Source organism: Hyperolius riggenbachi, chromosome 12, assembly GCF_040937935.1.
Source record: "Hyperolius riggenbachi isolate aHypRig1 chromosome 12, aHypRig1.pri, whole genome shotgun sequence".
Classification (NCBI taxonomy): domain Eukaryota; kingdom Metazoa; phylum Chordata; class Amphibia; order Anura; family Hyperoliidae; genus Hyperolius; species Hyperolius riggenbachi.
The window spans coordinates 212,105,572-212,129,716 of NC_090657.1; the positions used below are offsets into that span (position 1 = coordinate 212,105,572).

The 24,145-nt window shown below is 47.5% G+C and overlaps 1 protein-coding gene and 1 long non-coding RNA gene across 7 annotated transcripts in view; one reads left to right on the forward strand and one right to left on the reverse strand.

Annotated features, from left to right (window-relative positions):
• Window positions 1–24,145, forward strand: part of LOC137541819 (uncharacterized) — a 743,120-nt gene that overhangs the window by 40,011 nt on the left and 678,964 nt on the right. The window lies entirely within an intron of this gene.
• AATK (apoptosis associated tyrosine kinase) overlaps window positions 1–24,145 on the reverse strand; it is a 223,378-nt gene that overhangs the window by 23,341 nt on the left and 175,892 nt on the right. For all 3 annotated transcript variants that reach the window (XM_068263327.1, XM_068263329.1, XM_068263328.1), the window contains 2 exons: window positions 10,917–11,038; window positions 3,931–4,080 (listed from right to left, as the gene is read on the reverse strand). In XM_068263327.1, the coding sequence (XP_068119428.1) occupies window positions 3,931–4,080; window positions 10,917–11,038 (272 nt within the window). The remainder of the gene's footprint in view (window positions 1–3,930; window positions 4,081–10,916; window positions 11,039–24,145) is intronic.

Genomic DNA, 24,145 nt, shown 5'->3' on the forward strand with positions numbered 1-24,145 from the left:
GAGAACAAGATGGAGGCTGCCATATTTATTTCCTCTTTAAACAATACCAGTTGCTTGGCAGCCCCGCAGATCTCTTTGGCTGCAGTAGTGTCCATATCATACACCTGTAACAAGCATGCAGCTAATTGGTCACACTTCAGTCAGATCACCGGATCTGCTGCATGCTTGTTCAGGGTCTTTGGCTAAAAATATTAGAGGTAGAGGATCAGCAGGACTGCCAGGCAACGTGCATTTTTTTAAAGGAAGTAGCCCTCTTATTACAATTGTCGTTCAAATAGATACTGTATGGTGCTGCAACTGCACAACTATTCCACTAACAACTTCAGTAAATTTTGTGACGCTTTGGTGTGACCCAGGTGAGGGGGAAGGGTAACTTCTGCCACCTGAGATGAGACAGATTTTGATAAATATGTTCCAGGTTTACTAAATTACTTCAGTTGTCAACTGTGTGGGTGATGTCACATAACACGTGATTTCCCTCTGGGACCCAGTGGGGGACAGATTCAGCAAGCTGACAGTGTGGCATCTGTAAATACAGCAAAGTCCCCGGCATCTGGCACCGGCCGGGATCGCGGGATACATGTACTTGCCGGTTGCTTGGCAACCAGCTGAAATTGCACAGATCTCCTCCCTAATATACTTACCGAGGCTCCAGTGATGGCTGTCAGTCTCCCTGAACCTCCTCACGGGCTCCGAGCAGCTTTCCGGCTTCCCTAGTGCACAGAAGCCAGAGTGTCAGCTGACCCGCATCAGGTCATGTGACACTCCGTCTTCCGTACACAGATGCCAGAAGTCGCTAGGAGCACCCAAGGAGGTTCAGAGATACTGACAGCCATTGCTGGAGCCTCGGTAAGTAGTTTTAAGCCTGAGCAAGCATACAGATCAGATGCTCTGACAGGATTAGCTGCATGCTTGTTTCTGGTGTTATTCAGACACTACTGCAGCCAAATAGATCAGAAGGGTAGCCAGGCAACTGGTACTGTTTAACAGGAAATAAATATGGCAGCCTCCATAAACTTCTCATTTCAGGTGTCCTTTAAACAGCATTCCGAACACCTTTGAAGGCCTAAAACCGTTTAAGGGCTATACGTTGCACATTTCACTCTCTCTTTCGGTGCGCCATAGAATGATGCTTCGAGTGTGGACCCTCTAGGTGCGTTTTGGCAGCCAGGCTATCGGCAAAGTGCTTTGCCAGGGGATCCCTATGGTGTTGGGCCCGCTAAAAGCGTTGCAGTCACAGAGCGGTTGTAAAACGTTGCTAGCAGCAGTTTGGTAGAGATCCTGGAGCGATCGCATCAGTAGCTACAGTAACCGAATCACTTTGGGAAATCACTGTACTTCCTTGATTATTCAAATGACATGCTTTTTGAGCTTCCGCAAAGCTCCCACAGTGGGTCCCAGCCCTTCAAGGCATTTTTCAATCAACTTACACTTAAACTTAAGATGACATAAGCATGCGGGGATGACTTAAGGCTCGTACACTCAATGTTTGCTGAATTGATGTTGCATGATGGGGATGTGGACCCGATCCCTCGAGTGAGATCGCTGGGCCGAGGCTGTGCAGATGCGGAGTGAGTTGTACAGCTGATGATGCGTCCTGTTGTAATGCGTAAAGGCGGAGGGCCGACAGAATGGCGCAAATGCTGATGTCTCATGGTGGGGAAAGAAGAAAGGTGTCGGCCGAGTTGATCCCCCTGGCGGACCGATGGCCAGGTGGCGATCAAGATGCTGTACACATGACAGATTATCAGCTGAAGTGGTCGTTTTTGGCTGCCTCAGCTGACTTTAATTTAGCCTGTGTAGAGGGCTTTAGCTGCATCAGGAGAAGTGAGACTATAAGGTGGTCTGGCATCTGTGGCAAGGAGATCTCAATAAAGCTGCCCTATTTGATCGTTTTGACAGAATTTGCCAGTTATCTACGGCTCCGACCTATCAAATAAGTTCACTTTCAATCAATTTGTGCAGCTTATTAATCTAAAATCTCTGCGTGGTTGGTGGGGCGGGCACCGGGGGGGGGGGGGGGGGAAATAGGGGGGGGGGGGGCAATAGCCTCACAGAGTGGCTGCATATGGAGCAGTACAGCGCTTGTGGTTCAGTCAATACTCAACAGATCTGCGCTGAAATCTAACAAAATTGAGTTTGCCATGTAGGGAAGGAACTCCCTATCCAATTGAATGCCAGTCTGATAGGGATCTTGCACCCTTATCGGACCGCTTCATAGAGAGTCCCGAACATTGACAGAAAGTCAATAAATATTACTTTAAAGATAACCTGTCAGTAGGACGTGGTATGGGTTAAGTGATGCACTTCCCATAATAATTCCTGTTTTTCCACCTGAGTGTGAGCGGCAAGCGTTGGTTGTTCTTGGAGATGGACTCGGAAGGCCAGAGAATGAGCTACACGCGTTTCTATAGTGCATAATCGGATGCGTCTATTCCCTGGGGGAGGCAGCCCAGCTGAGTGCGTGCTGATAAGCTCCCTTGTGGCTCCAAGTTTCCATGATGGTGCACTGGCTCATGGATGTGTGCGGACAGTGTGTTCTGGGGGATTTAAAGTGCTACACCGCCCACAGAATACACCTGTGCTAGTGTCTGCTCTGACTACGCGGCCATACATTTTACCATTGCTCCTTTAGGATAATCAAATAATCAGGGTCAGAAAGTGTGTGTGTGTATGTATGTATGTATGTATGTATACACACACACACACACACACACACACACACACACACACACTACACACACACACACACTACACAGACACACACACACACACACACTACACAGACTACACACACACACACACACACACACACTACACAGACACACACACACACACACACACACACACACACACACACACACACACACACAGACACACACAGACACACACACACACACACACACTCACACACACACACACACACTACACAGACTACACACACACACACACACACACTACACAGACTACACAGACACACACACACACTACACAGACACACACACACACACACACACACACACACTACACAGACTACACACACACACACACACACACACACACACACACAGACTACACACACACACACACACACACACTACAGACACACACACACACACACACACACACACACACACACACACACACACACACATTTTTATAATATTTTATGTGTGTGTTAAAGGTGCCCATTAATAGTCACATTTTTTCATCAGATGTGATCTATTAATTCATTTTTTACAATCAAGAGAAAGGGCCAGTTTCTACTACACGGGCTGCCATGCGGAAACCACACCACGTTGCAACGCATGGAAAATGCAACCAATTCACGTCAATGGAGTAGCTTCCATTGCCGCAAATTTACCTACACGATCCGGCACAATGTGAGACGGGGGAAATTATGGATCTCACACTGCAGTTTTCCGCAGCACACATCCGAGTCCCCATAGCCAGCGACGGGAAGCCGCATGACGCCACATCCGGTTGTTTGCGTGACAACCGGAAGTACCCACAGGATAATTCGAGGCGATGCGGAGATCACCTTGCAATGGAAACGTTAATGGAAACCGGCCCTAAGGGGAAGGTAATTATAGATTGTTCCCATAAACTGGTTGATTAGGGCATTTTCTCCCTTTCAATTTAATTGTAAAGCCCTAATATTTTATATAATTGCTGAGGCATCATTTGCTTTGTAGTGACAAAGTACTTTTAACTTCAGCACTTTTTGTTGGACTCTGTGTGCATTTGTTCATTTTGTCACTGAAGTCCTTTTTAAATAAAGATTGCATTAAAATATATATGTATCTATAATAATATATAGTCAAACTGCACTCTATTTCACTTCTCACTCTTCCTGTCTCCATGGCAACAGGTCTGCAGTTGGTATGTAGGGGGGGGGGGGAGTGGTTAGAGTGATTGGGCGTCTCTTACCAGCGGTCGGACTGCAGTTGCTTGAGTTGCGGTTTAGGTAGTTTGAGCTGCTGTTCCTTGATGACATAACTGAGGACCTGCCGGTCGGAATACGTGTCGTATGGTTGTCGTCCCAACTCAAAGAGCTCCCAAAGTGTGACTCCCAGGGACCTGTGCAGGGAAAAGACATGAGCTAGTGAGAGAAGGCCAGACAACAGGACACTCTCATAGAAAATAAAGAGTCATCTCTGCCAACAGTATAGAGGGAGGGAGCTTTGACATCACTTATCAACATGCAATGCTATTTTATCATTGTAAAGTGGACCTGAACTCAGAACTTCCTCTCTGCTCTAAAAGATACGCAGCAGCATAATAGTCTTTAACCACTTGAGGACTGCAGTGTTAAACCCCCCGAAAGACCAGGATGTTTTTGTACAAATTGGCCACTGCAGCTTTAAGGCCAAGCTGCAGGGCCGCACAACTCAGCACACAAGTGATTCCCCCCTCTTCTCCCCACCAACAGAGCTTCCACAGTGTTTTTTTTTTTTTTTTTTTACACATATTTACATTCTTTTTTTTTTTAATAAAATATTCAGTTTTTTTTTTTGGGGGGGGGGGGGCGCCCTTCCCTCCCCTCCCCTCCCTTCCCTCCCCTCCCTCCCCCAGCCGGCCAATCCTGGCGATCGGCTGTCATAGGCTTTTGCCTATGAGAGCCGATTGCTCTCTCGTCCCCCAGGGGGACAGCCGTGTCACAGCCGTGGATCGGGACTCCCTTAGATGACGTCATGACGTCGGTGACGTCATCCCGCCCCGTCGCCATGGCGACGGGGGAAGCCCTCCAGGAAATCACGTTCTTTGAACGGGATTTCCTGATCGAAGCGGGGGGATGCCACTGCACAGCGGCTATCATGTAGCGAGCCCTGGGATCAGAAACACCTGATCTGCTGCATGCTTGTTCAGGGTCTATGGCTAAACATATTAGAGGCAGAGGATCACCAGGATAGCCAGGCAATTTGATCTTAATGTGATTCAGTTGGAGAGTTTAGGAGGTTAAATTATGGCGCCTGATAAATAGCGCTAATCACAGCTTTTACTATGGGGCAGGGAGTAGGTTTAGTTAGGCATGGGGGTGGAGTGATTAGGGTTAGGCACCTTGGGAGAGGGAGGGTTCAGTGTAAGATTAGGCAGGGTGATTGGCTGGCTGCAGGACTCCTGCACACTAACCAGGAAGTGGAGGAGATGCAATCACCAATGCCAACTTGTTACAAGTTTGTTTAACATTTCAGGACATTTTTTAAAACATGAAATAACCCTAGCAGCAAAATGTCATTATCCGCATCACCTTACACTATTTTTTAATATACACCACCAGGGGGAACTGTAGGTTGTAAGGGGTACCTGAACGTGTCATAGTCAATGCATTATAGTAAGTTTCAAATGTATATGGTTCATTGAAAACATGAATGCATTTTTGAAAAGCATTAATACACACAACACAATTATACGTCTCTCCTGATGTACATATGTGTCAGGGGCTACTTCAGATGATGTCACGCACAAGTAGGGGGTACTTGGCTGGCACAGTCATTAATAAAGGGGTACATGCTATATTGATGTTGAGAAACTCTGCTGTAGAGAGTGCCTCGTCCCATTTTCCTGCTCCTGTTACACTGCTGCCTGCCCCGACCTTAGTCCCGGATAACGACCTTGACTTGACCTTAGTCTGTATATTGACCTAGCCCACCTGTTCTGCCTTCAGCTTGTTTCTTGACTAAGTCTCAGCCTCTATCTCCTCTCAAGTTTGGCTTGCCTTTTCTATTTGGTGGGGCGATCTCAGCCGCTGCGACTTGGTTGCCGCAAGTAGGTAGTCAATCGGCTATGAAGGGGGCCGACACATCACCACTTGCAGGACGCTCTGGTGAAGACCAATAGCCACCTTATATTCTGCGCCGTGGGTGAGGCCACGCCGACCACTGGAGGCGTGGTCGATCAGTGACTTCACTGGATGGATGTCTGTTCCAGCTGTAAGGGCTGGTGCACACCGAGCGGCTTTTTCAGCGTTTCTGCAGCCGCTTGCGGCTGCGGATCCGCTTGGTCAATGTATCTCAATGGGGTGGTGCACACCAGAGCAGGAGGCGTTTTGCAGATACGAAAAATGCCGGGGTGAGGCATTTTTTGGATTTCAGATGCGTTTCTGCCTCAATGTTAAGTATAGGAAAAACGCAAACCGCTCTGAAAAACGCCTGTTCAGAGCGGTTTTGCCGGCATTTGTGTTACAGAAGCTGTTCAGTAACAGCTTTACTGTAACAATATATGAAATCTACTATACTGAAAACCACAGCAGCAACTGGCAAAACGCTAGCAAAACGCCATAGAAAAATAAAAAAAAAGCGTTTCAAAATCTGCTAGCATTTTGCGGATCTGCTAGCGGTTTTTGGTGTGCACCGGGCCTAACTCAGAACCTGCTAAATTCACTGAACCAGCATGAAACTGGCACACAGCCCATATGGTCAAAATACTAAGCTCTGCAAAAAACGGATCATGAATGAATTGTGCAGGTAGAGGGGAGCAGGTGTGTGAGCATTGAGGGCCCATTCACACTTGCTGATCGCAAAACGCTAGCGGTTTTGCTCTGGCTGTTTTTGGCCGATTAACGCCCCAAAAAATCGCCATTCACACCTGGCAATTTTTTTAGCGATCGCGTTTTGTGCTTCTATAGCACTAAAATGCGATCGCCGGGAAATGGTGCAGGCTACGCGTTTGCGTTTAGCGTTTTCGGGCGATTTGCGGCGAGTAGCGCAAATCACCCAAATGAGAACGGGCCCATAGACTTTTATTACCCTAGCGCTTTGAAAAGCGCTAGCGTTTGAGCGTTTTGCTAAAATTGCCGGCAAAACGCTCAAGTGTGAATGGGCCCTTTGGCACAGCTAGTGAATAAAATGTGAATAGTTCTTAGTATCTCAGTGACCAGCGCTACCATTGGGAACCATGGATCTGCAACCCTCAACTGGGTCCTATCCCACTAGAGTAATGACTGATATGACCCATGCAAGAATGTTTTAATCTCTTTCGGCTTCTAACAGATGGAAATGAAACAAACGGTGCCTCCCTCTGACTTGGACATTTCTGAAGGAGGAAAAGCAGAAACTGGAGTCAAGCAGGAGGAAAGATAAAACTCAGACAGCAAAAAGAGAGAGAAACCAGAAAAAAAAAATTAAAATATTGCCTAATACTAAGCTCTCAGATATCAGTCTTGCCAAAGGAACATCAATAGGTCATATTTCTGTCACTGAAAACACTTTAGAAAAAAATTGGCTGGTGTTTCATAGTAGCAAGATTCCTTTTCCACTTGCATTGCCTATCCGTCACCGGCGCACTGAGGTTCCTTTGTTTAACTTGTTTATTTGCTGGATGAACTCTGGATCACTTACCTTGTCCCAGGTAACGTGTAATTACCAGCGTACATGGATCGTACCATCACCCAGCCTGCTCCTCCTCACAGGACATGAGCGGATGCAGACCCCCACTGTCCAATCATTAGACCTTCCGACCAACTGGCTACCGTGTGATCGCTCAACTCGTCCCAGGGAACATGTAATTACCAGCGTACATGGATCGTACCATTACCCAGCCTGCTCTCCCCCCCCCCCCCCCAGGACATGAGCAGATGCAGACCCCCACTGTCCAATCATTAGACCTGCCGGCCAACTGGCTACCGTGTGATCGCTCAACTCGTCCCAGGGAACATGTAATTACCAGCATACATGGATCGTACCATTACCCAGCCTGCTCTCCCCCCCCCCCCCCCCCCAGGACATGAGCAGATGCAGACCCCCACTGTCCAATCATTAGACCTGCCGGCCAACTGGCTACCGTGTGATCGCTCAACTCGTCCCAGGGAACATGTAATTACCAGCGTACATGGATCGTACCATTACCCAGCCTGCTCTCCCCACAGGACACCAACGGATGTAGTCCCCCACTGTCCAATCATCACACCTGCCAGGCAACTAGCTACCATGTGATCACTCACCTCATCTCAGGTAACGTGTAATTACCAGTGTACATGGATCGTACCATTACCCAGCCTGCTCCTGCTCCCCCCCCCCCCCCACAGGACACAAGCGGATGTAGCCCCCCACTGTCCAATCACGCCTGCCAGGCAACTGGCTAACGTGTGATCGCTCACCTCATCCCAGGTAACGTGTAATTACCAGCATACATGGATCATACCATTACCCAGCCTGCTCCTGCTCCCCCCCCCCTCTCCCCACAGGACACAAGCGGATGTAGCCCCGCAGTGTCCAATCATCACACCTCCCGGTCAACTGGCTACTGCGTGATTGCTCACCTCATCCCAGGTAATGTGTAATTACCAGCATGCCTGGATCGTACCATTACCCAGCCTGCCCCCCCCCCCCCACCCACCCCATCCCTGTCCAGTAATCACACCTGCCGGTCAACTGGCTACCATGCGAAAAGCAATCAGCTGAATACAGGCAGGAATGGCAAAAAGGATCACAATGGTCCATTTCGACCATCAAAAACAATCTGATGTATGTGCACATTTTTATTTTCAGAGAATCTACTTTACTGGTATCCACACGGACCAACTCCAGTGAAAATTTGTTCTGCATTTTCATGGCCTTTGTGTTATCTGGACAAAGGCAGAGGTTTTTTTAACAATTGTTGGAATGATCGCTTCAGATTCGACTCTTACCACAAAGAATAGTGTATTTAGATTGCTGTGCCAATCTGATTTGCTACCCTTTATCCTTATAGTGCTGCTCAGTTCTGTACTGTAAATGTAATTTTGAATACATTTTTTTTCAGCATGCCCCATATTTATTTTTCAGCAATCTGACCCTAAAAACAGATCAGGAACAACATTGCTGGAAATCAGCCACCGCAATTAAGATCAAGTTTTAGTAAATTGATCTGCAAAAACGGATCATTCAACTGGAATCGTGCCTGGCCAACTGTGTAAGGGCTGGTGCACACGAGAGCGGTTTTGAAGTGGTTTTTAAAACGCTTGCAGGGGGAAAATGGCTAATGAAAGTGAATGGGCTGGTGCACACCAGAGCGGTTCGTTTTTTCCACAAACACAAACTCAGGGCCTGCAGCAGTTTTTTAGATTTCTGAGGCGTTTCTGCCGAAAAACCCTACTTCAGAGAGGTTTTCCAGGCTTTTGTTACAGAAGCTGTTCAGTAACATCTTTACTGTAACAATATATGTAATCTGCTACACAGAAACGCTCCAATAAACGCTAGGAATGTTTAGAAAACCTCTCTGAACATGGCTAGAATTGCTCTGAAATCTGCTTCAAAAACCGCTAGCGTATTGCAGATCTGCTAGAGGTTTTTGGTGTACACTGGCAACAATTATGACGTCTTCTGCAGTTTTATAAATGACTATTAAATACATGCCCATCGAGTGAGGGAGCGGGTACAAAACTCGTTCCGCGGTTTATAAAAAGTACAGAAATTATAAGTAAAAGAAAATGCCCTTGAGAGTTTAGGGGCCAGTTCACACAGCCAGCACATTGTTTTGTCAATGTTAAACGTTTTTCCACTACGGCGCAGAAAATCGTTTAGCATCGGTTCCCAACGTTCCATCGTCGCGTCCTGTTTTGAGCCCCCCAAGGGGGATTACGGAACTATGAACGCATCAGACGGTAAAAACTACGCACATTGTCTCGGAAAATTTAATCGACCACGATGCTTCCGCTTTTCCTGGCAATCAACGATAAACTCATTCAGATGACTGCTGCCATCTCAGTGTAAGGCAGTGTGGATTACTGCTCTAAACAACCTGGACAGACGTCAGCAGCAGTTCCTCTACACCGGCCCTTTCCCTTAAGGGCCGTGCTAACCGGACCTTGAGGGCCCATTTCCATAGGAATACTAACATTATGCATGCTTTTTTCGGTATGCTAATTTTTGCATTATTTTGTTTTAATTTTCGCATATTGACGAATGTTAACTATGTAAATTTGCACTCAGTGGAAACGGGCCCCAAGGCAAAATTTTTTTGTTTTTTAAAATAGTAAATGATAACACCGACAATAACTCCCAACATAATTAAGCGTTCTACAGTATCTAGTGGAATAGATTCGAAATTGAATGCAAATATAAATCCTGATATGGGGGAGGGGAGCACCCTGCTGCCAATGCAAGGCATGATCAATCTCGCAGTTGCAAGGGATGCACTCGTGTCTATTGTTGCAAACCGCTCGCTCCCCCTTTCATTGTTTCTCATGATAGGTTTATTCAAGGTGAACAAATGTCTCCCCCTTATATTCTCCCTTTCCTCCACTATATAGGCATACAAAGCGACCCATCCATCCCCTCCATTAATTTCCTCCCTTTTTTGATAAACATCAATTTAATTTAGTGTATTCTCCCAGCTGAGCCCCCCACTAAGTGCCCCCTGCCGGCCCCATTCCCCACTTCCAGGACATTCTCATTGCGAACAGGTGCGGAAACCGATCCTCACATCCGTCACGTTCCCTCTCATCCATTCTCGCTATCTTCTATTTAAATGAGCGCACACCTATTACGCAGCGCTGAACGTAAATAAGGGTAGCAGATCACAAAGCTGATACAAACAATCAAAGGCACAAAGCCTAACGCCCACAACACCTGACCTCTGCCTGATAACACGGTTCAAGGCGTAATAACAAAGCAACCTTCTGATGAAAACTGGAAATTTCAAATAAGTCACTTTATTTTGACTCTGTACATAAAAGTGGGGTCGTAACATTCTCCAGGGATTGATCGCCGGTCGTGAGTTGCACCTGGGGGGCAAAAACCGTGGAGCCAGAATGAAGATACAAAATAACAACAACAACAAGGAATGTAAATAAAATAGACAGGCATGTTGGCAAAGCCAGCGGGCAGGAAAACACACGTCGCTCCAGGCTCCACCCTGGGCCATGGAGAGAGAGAGAGAGCACAGCCAGTGCAAGCCACAAACAAGCCAGAGGCAAATCATGGAGGGTGTCCTACCAGATGTTGCTAGTCTTGGTCTGGTCCACCACCAGTAAGTTGCCGTGTACTTCATCGATGAGCTCCGGTGCAATCCAGCGCAGCGGAACCCACAGTTGGTCGGACGTCACGAGGTAATCATCCTGTAATAAGGCACAAAACACAGAGTTTCAGACACAGTGACAATCCTCCCTGCTGCTGCTGCTTCTTCCTACTCCACAAGCAAACACCGCCCCCCCCCCCTCCTCCTCTCTTCCTTCTCTCCTCCCAGAGGATCAGCAGACGGCCTGACTCACCCTGACGGAGGGAGAGCTCACAGCAAAGTCCCCTCCTCCCCCCTGAGGCAGAGACTGTGCTGATGGAACAGCCGTAATCTCGCAGGCTGGCACCTAGGCCCCCACCGCTCGCTTGTGGAAAACACACAATGCCTGCTTTCTGCTCGCTTATTGTACGGTGGCGTGTAATGGGTTAATACACTGATAAACTGCAATAGTCAAAACAACAGTAAATAATGTGTGCACTTATTTCCAGTACAACAATAAGAAAACCTGTAATGACAGAAAAAAAGGTCAGAGGCATAAATAATTACCACAGTGGGCCTTGAGGGCCACACTAGGCCTCAATCCCCCAACCCAATAGCAGTTCCGCTCTCCTGGAGCAGGTGTTGTTGTCATGGTCACACTTGTTATCGTTAGGGGGAGTCAGTGTGCCTGAAGAGGTGGCCATCATCAGGCGACCGATCGATCATCAGATTCGATTATTGTAATTGGATGAAAATCTGTGCTGCCGATGCATCAATTCAAGCCAAAAATTGGTTGCACTAATTGGTCGGACATGCTGCAAGATGTCGGGCTCGATTGGGTGAGATATCGGCGAGCATTATCAGGACGAGCGATCGCTGTTCCCATAATGTATCAGGACCCCCATCGCTGTTCCCATAATGTATGTGTATGTTTGTAATGTATATGTACTGCACTATGCATTTATACTATATTACTTGTCCTCTGCGCATAGCACGCCTGCACGTGATAGAACACGCACCACGCCGGACACTGCGACACAGGACAGGTAATGTATATGTACTGCACTATGCATTTATACTATATTACTTGTCCTCTGCGCATAGCACGCCTGCACGTGATAGAACACGCACCACGCCGGACACTGCGACACAGGACAGGTAATGTATATGTACTGCACTATGCATTTATACTATATTACTTGTCCTCTGCGCATAGCACGCCTGCACGTGATAGGACACACACCACGCCGGACACTGCGACACTGGACAGGTAATGTATATGTACTGCACTATGCATTTATACTATATTACCTGTCCTCTGCGCATAGCACGCCTGCACGTGATAGGACACACACCACGCCGGACACTGCGACACAGGACAGGTAATGTATATGGACTGCACTATGCATTTATACTATATTACCTGTCCTCTGCGCATAGCACGCCTGCACGTGATAGAACACGCACCACGCCGGACACTGCGACACAGGACAGGTAATGTATATGTACTGCACTATGCATTTATACTATATTACCTGTCCTCTGCGCATAGCACGCCTGCACGTGATAGGACACGCACCACGCCGGACACTGCGACACAGGACAGGTAATGTATATGTACTGCACTATGCATTTATACTATATTACCTGTCCTCTGCGCATAGCACGCCTGCACGTGATAGGACACGCACCACGCCGGACACTGCGACACAGGACAGGTAATGTATATGTACTGCACTATGCATTTATACTATATTACTTGTCCTCTGCGCATAGCACGCCTGCACGTGATAGAACACGCACCACGCCGGACACTGCGACACAGGACAGGTAATGTATATGGACTGCACTATGCATTTATACTATATTACTTGTCCTCTGCGCATAGCACGCCTGCACGTGATAGAACACGCACCACGCCGGACACTGCGACACAGGACAGGTAATGTATATGTACTGCACTATGCATTTATACTATATTACCTGTCCTCTGCGCATAGCACGCCTGCACGTGATAGGACACGCACCACGCCGGACACTGCGACACAGGACAGGTAATGTATATGGACTGCACTATGCATTTATACTATATTACTTGTCCTCTGCGCATAGCACGCCTGCACGTGATAGGACACGCACCACGCCGGACACTGCGACACAGGACAGGTAATGTATATGTACTGCACTATGCATTTATACTATATTACTTGTCCTCTGCGCATAGCACGCCTGCACGTGATAGGACACGCACCACGCCGGACACTGCGACACAGGACAGGTAATGTATATGTACTGCACTATGCATTTATACTATATTACCTGTCCTCTGCGCATAGCACGCCTGCACGTGATAGAACACGCACCACGCCGGACACTGCGACACAGGACAGGTAATGTATATGGACTGCACTATGCATTTATACTATATTACTTGTCCTCTGCGCATAGCACGCCTGCACGTGATAGAACACGCACCACGCCGGACACTGCGACACAGGACAGGTAATGTATATGGACTGCACTATGCATTTATACTATGTTACCTGTCCTCTGCGCATAGCACGCCTGCACGTGATAGAACACGCACCACGCCGGACACTGCGACACAGGACAGGTAATGTATATGGACTGCACTATGCATTTATACTATATTACCTGTCCTCTGCGCATAGCACGCCTGCACGTGATAGAACACGCACCACGCCGGACACTGCGACACAGGACAGGTAATGTATATGGACTGCACTACGCATTTATACTATATTACCTGTCCTCTGCGCATAGCACGCCTGCACGTGATAGAACACGCACCACGCCGGACACTGCGACACAGGACAGGTAATGTATATGGACTGCACTATGCATTTATACTATATTACTTGTCCTCTGCGCATAGCACGCCTGCACGTGATAGAACACACACCACGCCGGACACTGCGACACAGGACAGGTAATGTATATGTACTGCACTATGCATTTATACTATATTACTTGTCCTCTGCGCATAGCACGCCTGCACGTGATAGAACACGCACCACGCCGGACACTGCGACACAGGACAGGTAATGTATATGTACTGCACTATGCATTTATACTATATTACCTGTCCTCTGCGCATAGCACGCCTGCACGTGATAGAACACGCACCACGCCGGACACTGCGACACAGGACAGGTAATGTATATGGACTGCACTATGCATTTATACTATATTACCTGTCCTCTGCGCATAGCACGCCTGCACGTGATAGAACACGCACCACGCCGGACACTGCGACACAGGACAGGTAATGTATATGGACTGCACTATGCATTTATACTATATTACCTGTCCTCTGCGCATAGCACGCCTGCACGTGATAGAACACGCACCACGCCGGACACTGCGACACAGGACAGGTAATGTATATGGACTGCACTATGCATTTATACTATATTACCTGTCCTCTGCGCATAGCACGCCTGCACGTGATAGAACACGCACCACGCCGGACACTGCGACACAGGACAGGTAATGTATATGGACTGCACTATGCTTTTATACTATGTTACCTGTCCTCTGCGCATAGCACGCCTGCACGTGATAGAACACGCACCACGCCGGACACTGCGACACAGGACAGGTAATGTATATGGACTGCACTATGCATTTATACTATATTACCTGTCCTCTGCGCGTAGCACGCCTGCACGTGATAGAACACGCACCACGCCGGACACTGCGACACAGGACAGGTAATGTATATGGACTGCACTATGCTTTTATACTATGTTACCTGTCCTCTGCGCATAGCACGCCTGCACGTGATAGAACACGCACCACGCCGGACACTGCGACACAGGACAGGTAATGTATATGTACTGCACTATGCATTTATACTATATTACTTGTCCTCTGCGCATAGCACGCCTGCACGTGATAGAACACGCACCACGCCGGACACTGCGACACAGGACAGGTAATGTATATGTACTGCACTATGCATTTATACTATATTACCTGTCCTCTGCGCATAGCACGCCTGCACGTGATAGAACACGCACCACGCCGGACACTGCGACACAGGACAGGTAATGTATATGTACTGCACTATGCATTTATACTATATTACCTGTCCTCTGCCCATAGCACGCCTGCACGTGATAGAACACGCACCACGCCGGACACTGCGACACAGGACAGGTAATGTATATGTACTGCACTATGCATTTATACTATGTTACCTGTCCTCTGCGCATAGCACGCCTGCACGTGATAGGACACGCACCACGCCGGACACTGCGACACAGGATAGGTAATGTATATGTACTGCACTATGCATTTATACTATATTACCTGTCCTCTGCGCATAGCACGCCTGCACGTGATAGGACACGCACCACGCCGGACACTGCGACACAGGACAGGTAATGTATATGGACTGCACTATGCATTTATACTATATTACCTGTCCTCTGCGCATAGCACGCCTGCACGTGATAGGACACGCACCACGCCGGACACTGCGACACAGGACAGGTAATGTATATGTACTGCACTATGCATTTATACTATATTACCTGTCCTCTGCGCATAGCACGCCTGCACGTGATAGGACACGCACCACGCCGGACACTGCGACACAGGACAGGTAATGTATATGGACTGCACTATGCATTTATACTATATTACCTGTCCTCTGCGCATAGCACGCCTGCACGTGATAGAACACGCACCACGCTGGACACTGCGACACAGGACAGGTAATGTATATGGACTGCACTATGCATTTATACTATATTACCTGTCCTCTGCGCATAGCACGCCTGCACGTGATAGAACACGCACCACGCCGGACACTGCGACACAGGACAGGTAATGTATATGGACTGCACTATGCATTTATACTATATTACTTGTCCTCTGCGCATAGCACGCCTGCACGTGATAGAACACGCACCACGCCGGACACTGCGACACAGGACAGGTAATGTATATGGACTGCACTATGCATTTATACTATATTACTTGTCCTCTGCGCATAGCACGCCTGCACGTGATAGAACACGCACCACGCCGGACACTGCGACACAGGACAGGTAATGTATATGGACTGCACTATGCATTTATACTATATTACCTGTCCTCTGCGCATAGCACGCCTGCACGTGATAGAACACGCACCACGCCGGACACTGCGACACAGGACAGGTAATGTATATGGACTGCACTATGCATTTATACTATATTACCTGTCCTCTGCGCATAGCACGCCTGCACGTGATAGAACACGCACCACGCCGGACACTGCGACACAGGACAGGTAATGTATATGTACTGCACTATGCATTTATACTATATTACCTGTCCTCTGCGCATAGCACGCCTGCACGTGATAGAACACGCACCACGCCGGACACTGCGACACAGGACAGGTAATGTATATGGACTGCACTATGCATTTATACTATATTACCTGTCCTCTGCGCATAGCACGCCTGCACGTGATAGAACACGCACCACGCCGGACACTGCGACACAGGACAGGTAATGTATATGGACTGCACTATGCATTTATACTATATTACCTGTCCTCTGCGCATAGCACGCCTGCACGTGATAGAACACGCACCACGCCGGACACTGCGACACAGGACAGGTAATGTATATGGACTGCACTATGCATTTATACTATATTACCTGTCCTCTGCGCATAGCACGCCTGCACGTGATAGAACACGCACCACGCCGGACACTGCGACACAGGACAGGTAATGTATATGTACTGCACTATGCATTTATACTATATTACCTGTCCTCTGCGCATAGCACGCCTGCACGTGATAGGACACGCACCACGCCGGACACTGCGACACAGGACAGGTAATGTATATGTACTGCACTATGCATTTATACGATATTACCTGTCCTCTGCGCATAGCACGCCTGCACGTGATAGAACACGCACCACGCCGGACACTGCGACACAGGACAGGTAATGTATATGTACTGCACTATGCATTTATACGATATTACCTGTCCTCTGCGCATAGCACGCCTGCACGTGATAGGACACGCACCACGCCGGACACTGCGACACAGGATAGGTAATGTATATGTACTGCACTATGCATTTATACTATATTACCTGTCCTCTGCGCATAGCACGCCTGCACGTGATAGAACACGCACCACGCCGGACACTGCGACACAGGACAGGTAATGTATATGGACTGCACTATGCATTTATACTATATTACCTGTCCTCTGCGCATAGCACGCCTGCACGTGATAGAACACGCACCACGCCGGACACTGCGACACAGGACAGGTAATGTATATGGACTGCACTATGCATTTATACTATATTACCTGTCCTCTGCGCATAGCACGCCTGCACGTGATAGAACACGCACCACGCCGGACACTGCGACACAGGACAGGTAATGTATATGTACTGCACTATGCATTTATACTATATTACCTGTCCTCTGCGCATAGCACGCCTGCACATGATAGAACACGCACCACGCCGGACACTGCGACACAGGACAGGTAATGTATATGTACTGCACTATGCATTTATACTATATTACTTGTCCTCTGCGCATAGCACGCCTGCACGTGATAGGACACGCACCACGCCGGACACTGCGACACAGGACAGGTAATGTATATGTACTGCACTATGCATTTATACTATATTACTTGTCCTCTGCGCATAGCACGCCTGCACGTGATAGGACACGCACCACGCCGGACACTGCGACACAGGACAGGTAATGTATATGGACTGCACTATGCATTTATACTATATTACTTGTCCTCTGCGCATAGCACGCCTGCACGTGATAGAACACGCACCACGCCGGACACTGCGACACAGGACAGGTAATGTATATGGACTGCACTATGCATTTATACTATATTACCTGTCCTCTGCGCATAGCACGCCTGCACGTGATAGAACACGCACCACGCCGGACACTGCGACACAGGACAGGTAATGTATATGTACTGCACTATGCATTTATACTATATTACCTGTCCTCTGCGCATAGCACGCCTGCACGTGATAGAACACGCACCACGCCGGACACTGCGACACAGGACAGGTAATGTATATGTACTGCAATATGCATTTATACTATATTACTTGTCCTCTGCGCATAGCACGCCTGCACGTGATAGAACACGCACCACGCCGGACACTGCGACACAGGACAGGTAATGTATATGTACTGCAATATGCATTTATACTATATTACTTGTCCTCTGCGCATAGCACGCCTGCACGTGATAGGACACGCACCACGCCGGACACTGCGACACAGGACAGGTAATGTATATGTACTGCAATATGCATTTATACTATATTACCTGTCCTCTGCGCATAGCACGCCTGCACGTGATAGGACACGCACCACGCCGGACACTGCGACACAGGACAGGTAATGTATATGTACTGCACTATGCATTTATACTATATTACTTGTCCTCTGCGCATAGCACGCCTGCACGTGATAGGACACGCACCACGCCGGACACTGCGACACAGGACAGGTAATGTATATGGACTGCACTATGCATTTATACTATATTACTTGTCCTCTGCGCATAGCACGCCTGCACGTGATAGAACACGCACCACGCCGGACACTGCGACACAGGACAGGTAATGTATATGGACTGCACTATGCATTTATACTATATTACCTGTCCTCTGCGCATAGCACGCCTGCACGTGATAGGACACGCACCACGCCGGACACTGCGACACAGGACAGGTAATGTATATGTTCTGCAATATGCATTTATACTATATTACCTGTCCTCTGCGCATAGCACGCCTGCACGTGATAGAACACACACCACGCCGGACACTGCGACACAGGACAGGTAATGTATATGGACTGCACTATGCATTTATACTATATTACCTGTCCTCTGCGCATAGCACGCCTGCACGTGATAGAACACGCACCACGCCGGACACTGCGACACAGGACAGGTAATGTATAAATGCACACAACAGCACATATACATTACACACAAACACACATCTGTGGGCTCGGCCGATATCATGCTGAAATTGATATGGAATTGTCCTGCGGTGTATGGGGACCCGACAGATCTCGCTCTAATCAGATTTGATTTGGAGAGAGATCTATCTCTTGGTCAAATCTGTCCATCATCGCCTGATGTATGGCTACCTATTCCACCAAGAGACAAATCTAATCTAATGAATCTAATGAGAGAGATCTTTGGAGGATGTTTTGAGGGGCTTATAATGAACAAATCCGTGGATCCAGAAGGTAATAGGAGTAACTTTTGAGCAAGTTTGGAAAGTAATGGGAAGAGATAGGCTAACCAATGGCCACACAGGAAAAATGATTGACAAGTAACCTGACCAATAGGAACATTGAAAAAGTGGGTGGTGTAGGCTTTGATGAGAACCAACCCCCCTATTGGAGTATATAAGTAGGTCAAGAAGACACTCAGTTCAATGCTGACAGAGCATATGCTCTCATTTGTTGTTTTCTTTATTTGATGTTTATATAATGCGTTTTTCTTTCTAAATGCACTAGCAACCCTTACGCTAAGCACTTTTTCCCTGAGTACGACTCCATGTAGGGAGTCGAAACATGTTGGATTGGTGGGGGTTATTTTATATCTAGAAAGCAAATGGCAAATTTGTCAAGGTATAGGATTTTTTGAGCACTATTACAAAAACTCATGTCAAGAGGTGTATGCGCTCTCTAAAGTACCTAAAATCCTACCTTGTTATGTACTGAAAAATGAAAACATTTATAATAAATTTAATATAATATAATGAATTTTATATGAAACTAATAAAAGTTATGTTTTATTTATACTTCTGAAAGGATCAACCCTGTGTATTTGATAGAAATCAGATTTGTGAATTGTGTGTTGGAGAGATCTGTCAGCTGCCCATACACCGCAGATCGATTCCCGATAGATTTAATGCTGAAATTGATCCGGAATCGGCCTCGTGACGCCGCATCCGATTGCCTCGCCGCCCGACACTCTCCCCCTAATGTTAAGTGTCTCCCCCGTGCATGTTACACATTACCTGTCCACGGCCTCCACTTGTCCCCGCTGGCTCCAGGCGCACTCCACTCTTCATACATGCATACCACGTGGCCTAGTAACGTGGCCGCATGTATGACGTCATACGCCCGCCCTTACTAGGAAACCACGTGGAGCATGTGTGTATGGAGAGGGAATGCGCCAGGAGCAGACAAGCGGGGGCCGTGGACAGGTGATGTATAACAGGGCACCAGGGAAGGCACTTAACCTATGGGGGGACAGTGCCGGGGCTATTGTCGCGTTCGTCGATCGTCCTGAAATTAGACGACGTTACACCCCCCCCCCCCCCGCACACCCAATCTAGCAAGTCGGCCTAACATCTTGCAGTATGCGCAATCGACTATGCAACCAATTTCAGAATTTCAGGACCGTCAGTCCAGCATGCACTTGACAGCTCTGATTTTTATTCGATTATAATAATCAAATCAGATGGTCGATTGGCCGCCAAGTCGCCTGATTTATGGCTACCTCAAGGGTCATGGTTGACTAGTGACAGTGTGGTGTAACAATGGCGGGGTGGATGAGGGGGATGTAAACATGGGGGGGGGGGGGGGGTTATTTGTAGCTACAAAACTACATGATTTGTAGTTGCGCACCTGACAGAGGTCGCCATATTTAATTCCCTTTAAAACAAATGGCAGCCGACTTGCTGTCAGTCAGACATTTCAGTTAAGTAGCGTTTAAAGCCCGGCATTGGCGCAAGTGGGCCCCTTTTATAAATCATCTGAAAAATGAAGTTTTTGCGAAAATGATAGGACATTTCAGTTCTCCATATTTATAAAGTGGTTAGTGACATGGATTTATTCACTGAACAGCAGGAATCAGAACAGTGTGTGTATAGTTTAAGGCTGCTTACACACAGGGACGTTACAGGCACACGTTAGTGCGCCTGTAACGCTCCCCCAACGCACAGCAATGTAACTCAAGTGGGCTGTTCACACAGCCCATGTTGCGTTACATGTAATGCTGCACGTTCGGTGCAAAGTGCAGCATGCTACGGCGTTAGAGCGGCTATAGCCGCGTTAGACTGTTTGCACATGCTCAGTGGGGGGCGGAGAGGAGGCGGGGAGAGCCAGCTACAGTAGCCGCGCACATGGCTACTTAATATTCACTGCACTGGCGGCCGCTGATTGGCCGGCGGGACCACGTGATGCGGAGTGTCACGTGGTCCCGCCGGCCAATCAGCGCCACTCTGGGGGACTTTATCGGAATAGAGCCGCCTAACGCGGCTCACTCTACCGTCGGCTCTTGCAGCACCATACGTTGTGTTAGGTGCACGTTATGCGACCTTAACGTGGCACCTAACGCAACGTCTTGATGTGCAAGTAGCCTAAAGTGATCCTGAACCAAGTAAAAATATTTAAAATAAACACATGATGCACCTGTAAATGAATATTACATACTTACCTACAGGGCTGTGGAGTCGGTACAAAAATCTTCAAACTCCGACTCCTCAGTTTATGAAACCACGACTCCAACTCCGGGGACCCAAAATGGCTCCGACTCCTCGACTCCGACTCCTTAGTCTAATACTTAACAGTGCTGTGGATTTTGTGCAAAAATCATCCGAATCCGACTCCTCAGTTTATGAAATCCACGACTCCAACTCAGACTCCGGGTGCCCAAAATTGCTCCGACTCCACAGCCCTGCTTACCTAGGCATCAGTTCCCCTCAGAAGCCCCAGTGATTTTAAAAGCTCTTGCTAATGCAATGCTATGGGGGATTTTTACAAAATCACATCGCTCCAGTGTGCACACACACATAGGATAACATTAGCAGGAGCTTTTAAAATCACAAAGCTCTCAGAAAAGCTCTTCTGGTGTGCGCCAGCCCTAATAAGGATTCCTTCCAGTTCTGACAAGATTCTGTCATAACTGATAGCAATCGATATAATTCAGTTCTAACTGAAAGGACAACTGATGTGCAAGGTAATGTCCATGTTTCCCTATTGCTCATGTGGCGATATTAAAGTTTAACAGTGTGCTGACCAGGAAGCTGTTAACCGCCATTTTCAAAATGAATAGCTTATGTCTATGGTCCCTGTGATTACCCCAGGTTCATCTAAAAGGCAAAAAGAGACCAGGAGCCCAATGGTGCAGAATGGTGTAAGACTCAGGAAAGCAAATTGCTTAGGATGTATATACTCACAAAGGTGGGTTGCTAATCCTTGCAAACACCGTCAGAGCAGGCGGGAAATTAACCGTCCCCGCTCGGTTTCCCAGGTCTGTGACAGGAACTGGGTGGTCGCACTCTGGAAGTTCTTTAGGACAACTAAAAAACTATCACCTCTAAAAGAGGTATAACAAGACACTTAAAACAGGTGTGGATGTGCCCAATGCAAAAAGATAGGCTAATAAGCTATTAATCTTATAAACAGAGAGGGAATCTTACCTCTCTTGAAGAATTTGGACCAGTTTATTGTAAAAAGGTATTTATTTGCATTTCGCGGGTACTTGCCCACTTCCTCAGGTCAGTGAAAAAAAACAGGTGCCTTAACTGCTATGGCTGTGTAGCAAGCATGAGCGGCTCTCTGAGTGACAGATGGATAGCTTTTTAGCCTATCTGTTATGCATTGGGTGCCTCCACCCCTGTTTTTAAAGGGGCACTGTAGGGGGGGGGGGTCAGGGGAAAATGAGTTGTGCTTACCCGGGGCTTCTAATGGTCCCCCACAGACATTCTGTGCCCGCACAGCCACTCCCCAATGCTCCGGCCCCGCCTCCGGTTCACTTCTGCAATTTCAGACTTTAAAATCTAAAAACCACTGTGCCTGCGTTGCCATGTCCTCGCTCCCGCTGATGTCACCAGGAGTGCACTTGTGAAGGCACAGACTATACTGGGCCTGCGCAGTATGCTCCTGGTGACATCCGTGGGACATTAGAAGCCCCGGGTAAGCACAACTCATTTTCCCCCGACCCCCCTACAGTGTCCCTTTAAGTATTTTCAAAATGGAGGACAAACAATTCCATTGATCACAGTGGACACACAGGATGCGGGAGAACAGAGAGAGATTGAGGAGTAGACTACACAGGAGGTAAGTATGACATGTATGTTTATTTTGACTTTTATTTTTCAGTTCAGGTTTGTTATGCAATACAGTAATACTGCATGTACCTGTACACAATGATAATATCGTACATAACAGGTGCACACACATCTAATTAAGACAGGAGTTACGTCAGCTATTGTGCGTTACTTACATGCAGACTTTTTCGCTGCATGTTTTAACAAGTGTTAATTAGTTACACACTACGCACAGGATTTAGATGCATACATTTTGATAATGTGTCTACCGCCACGTGCTACACTTAATTGCACGAATCACTAAGGACAGGCCCCCTTCATGACTAAGGGCTCAAACCCACTAGCAGCCTTTTCTAAGTGCTAGTAATTTGAAAAGCTCTTAGGGCCCGTTCACACCTAGGGGCGTTTTCATTATTTTTTAAGCGCTGGCAATTTGAAAAACATTTGCCCTAAACGCGCTTGTGCAATGATTCCCTACGAGAAAGTTTACATCTGAGCTGTTCATTTCCAATTCGATCAGCAAAGCGCTGCCTGTACCATTTGTAGGGCGATTTTACTACAATGGAAGGTATACGGAAAACGCAAAGCGCCCACAAAGTCGCTTTATGTGGCGATTGCTTTTGCGCTTTGATGAATAAATACATTGTATTTATTCATTTCCGGGTCAAAGAGTTCACTTCAGGAAGTGAAAAAACTAAATTGGAACTCTGTTCCTAGTGTGTGGCACACATCAGATAGATTCCTGTCAGATTCAACTTGACAGGCATCTGATAGAAATCTATCTGATAGTCGAATCTGCTGCAAATCTATAAGTGTATAGCCACCAAAAAAAAAGTTGTGCTTTGCTATGTTAGGGCTCGTGCTCACCTAGAACGCTTCTGATCGCTTTTCAAAATGCAAGTGCTGTGAAAAGCGCTTGGCTAATGTATTTGTATGGGATGGATCACACCAGAGCAATGTAATTTCCACCAACCCCCCCCAAAACCGCAGGCCCTGCAGCATTTCTGAGGCTATTCAGCCTCAATGTTAAGCATAGGAAAGTGGAACATTTCTCAGAGCTAGAACAGAACGATTTTCCAAGCTTTTTTTTATACAAAAGCTGTACACTTGCAGCTC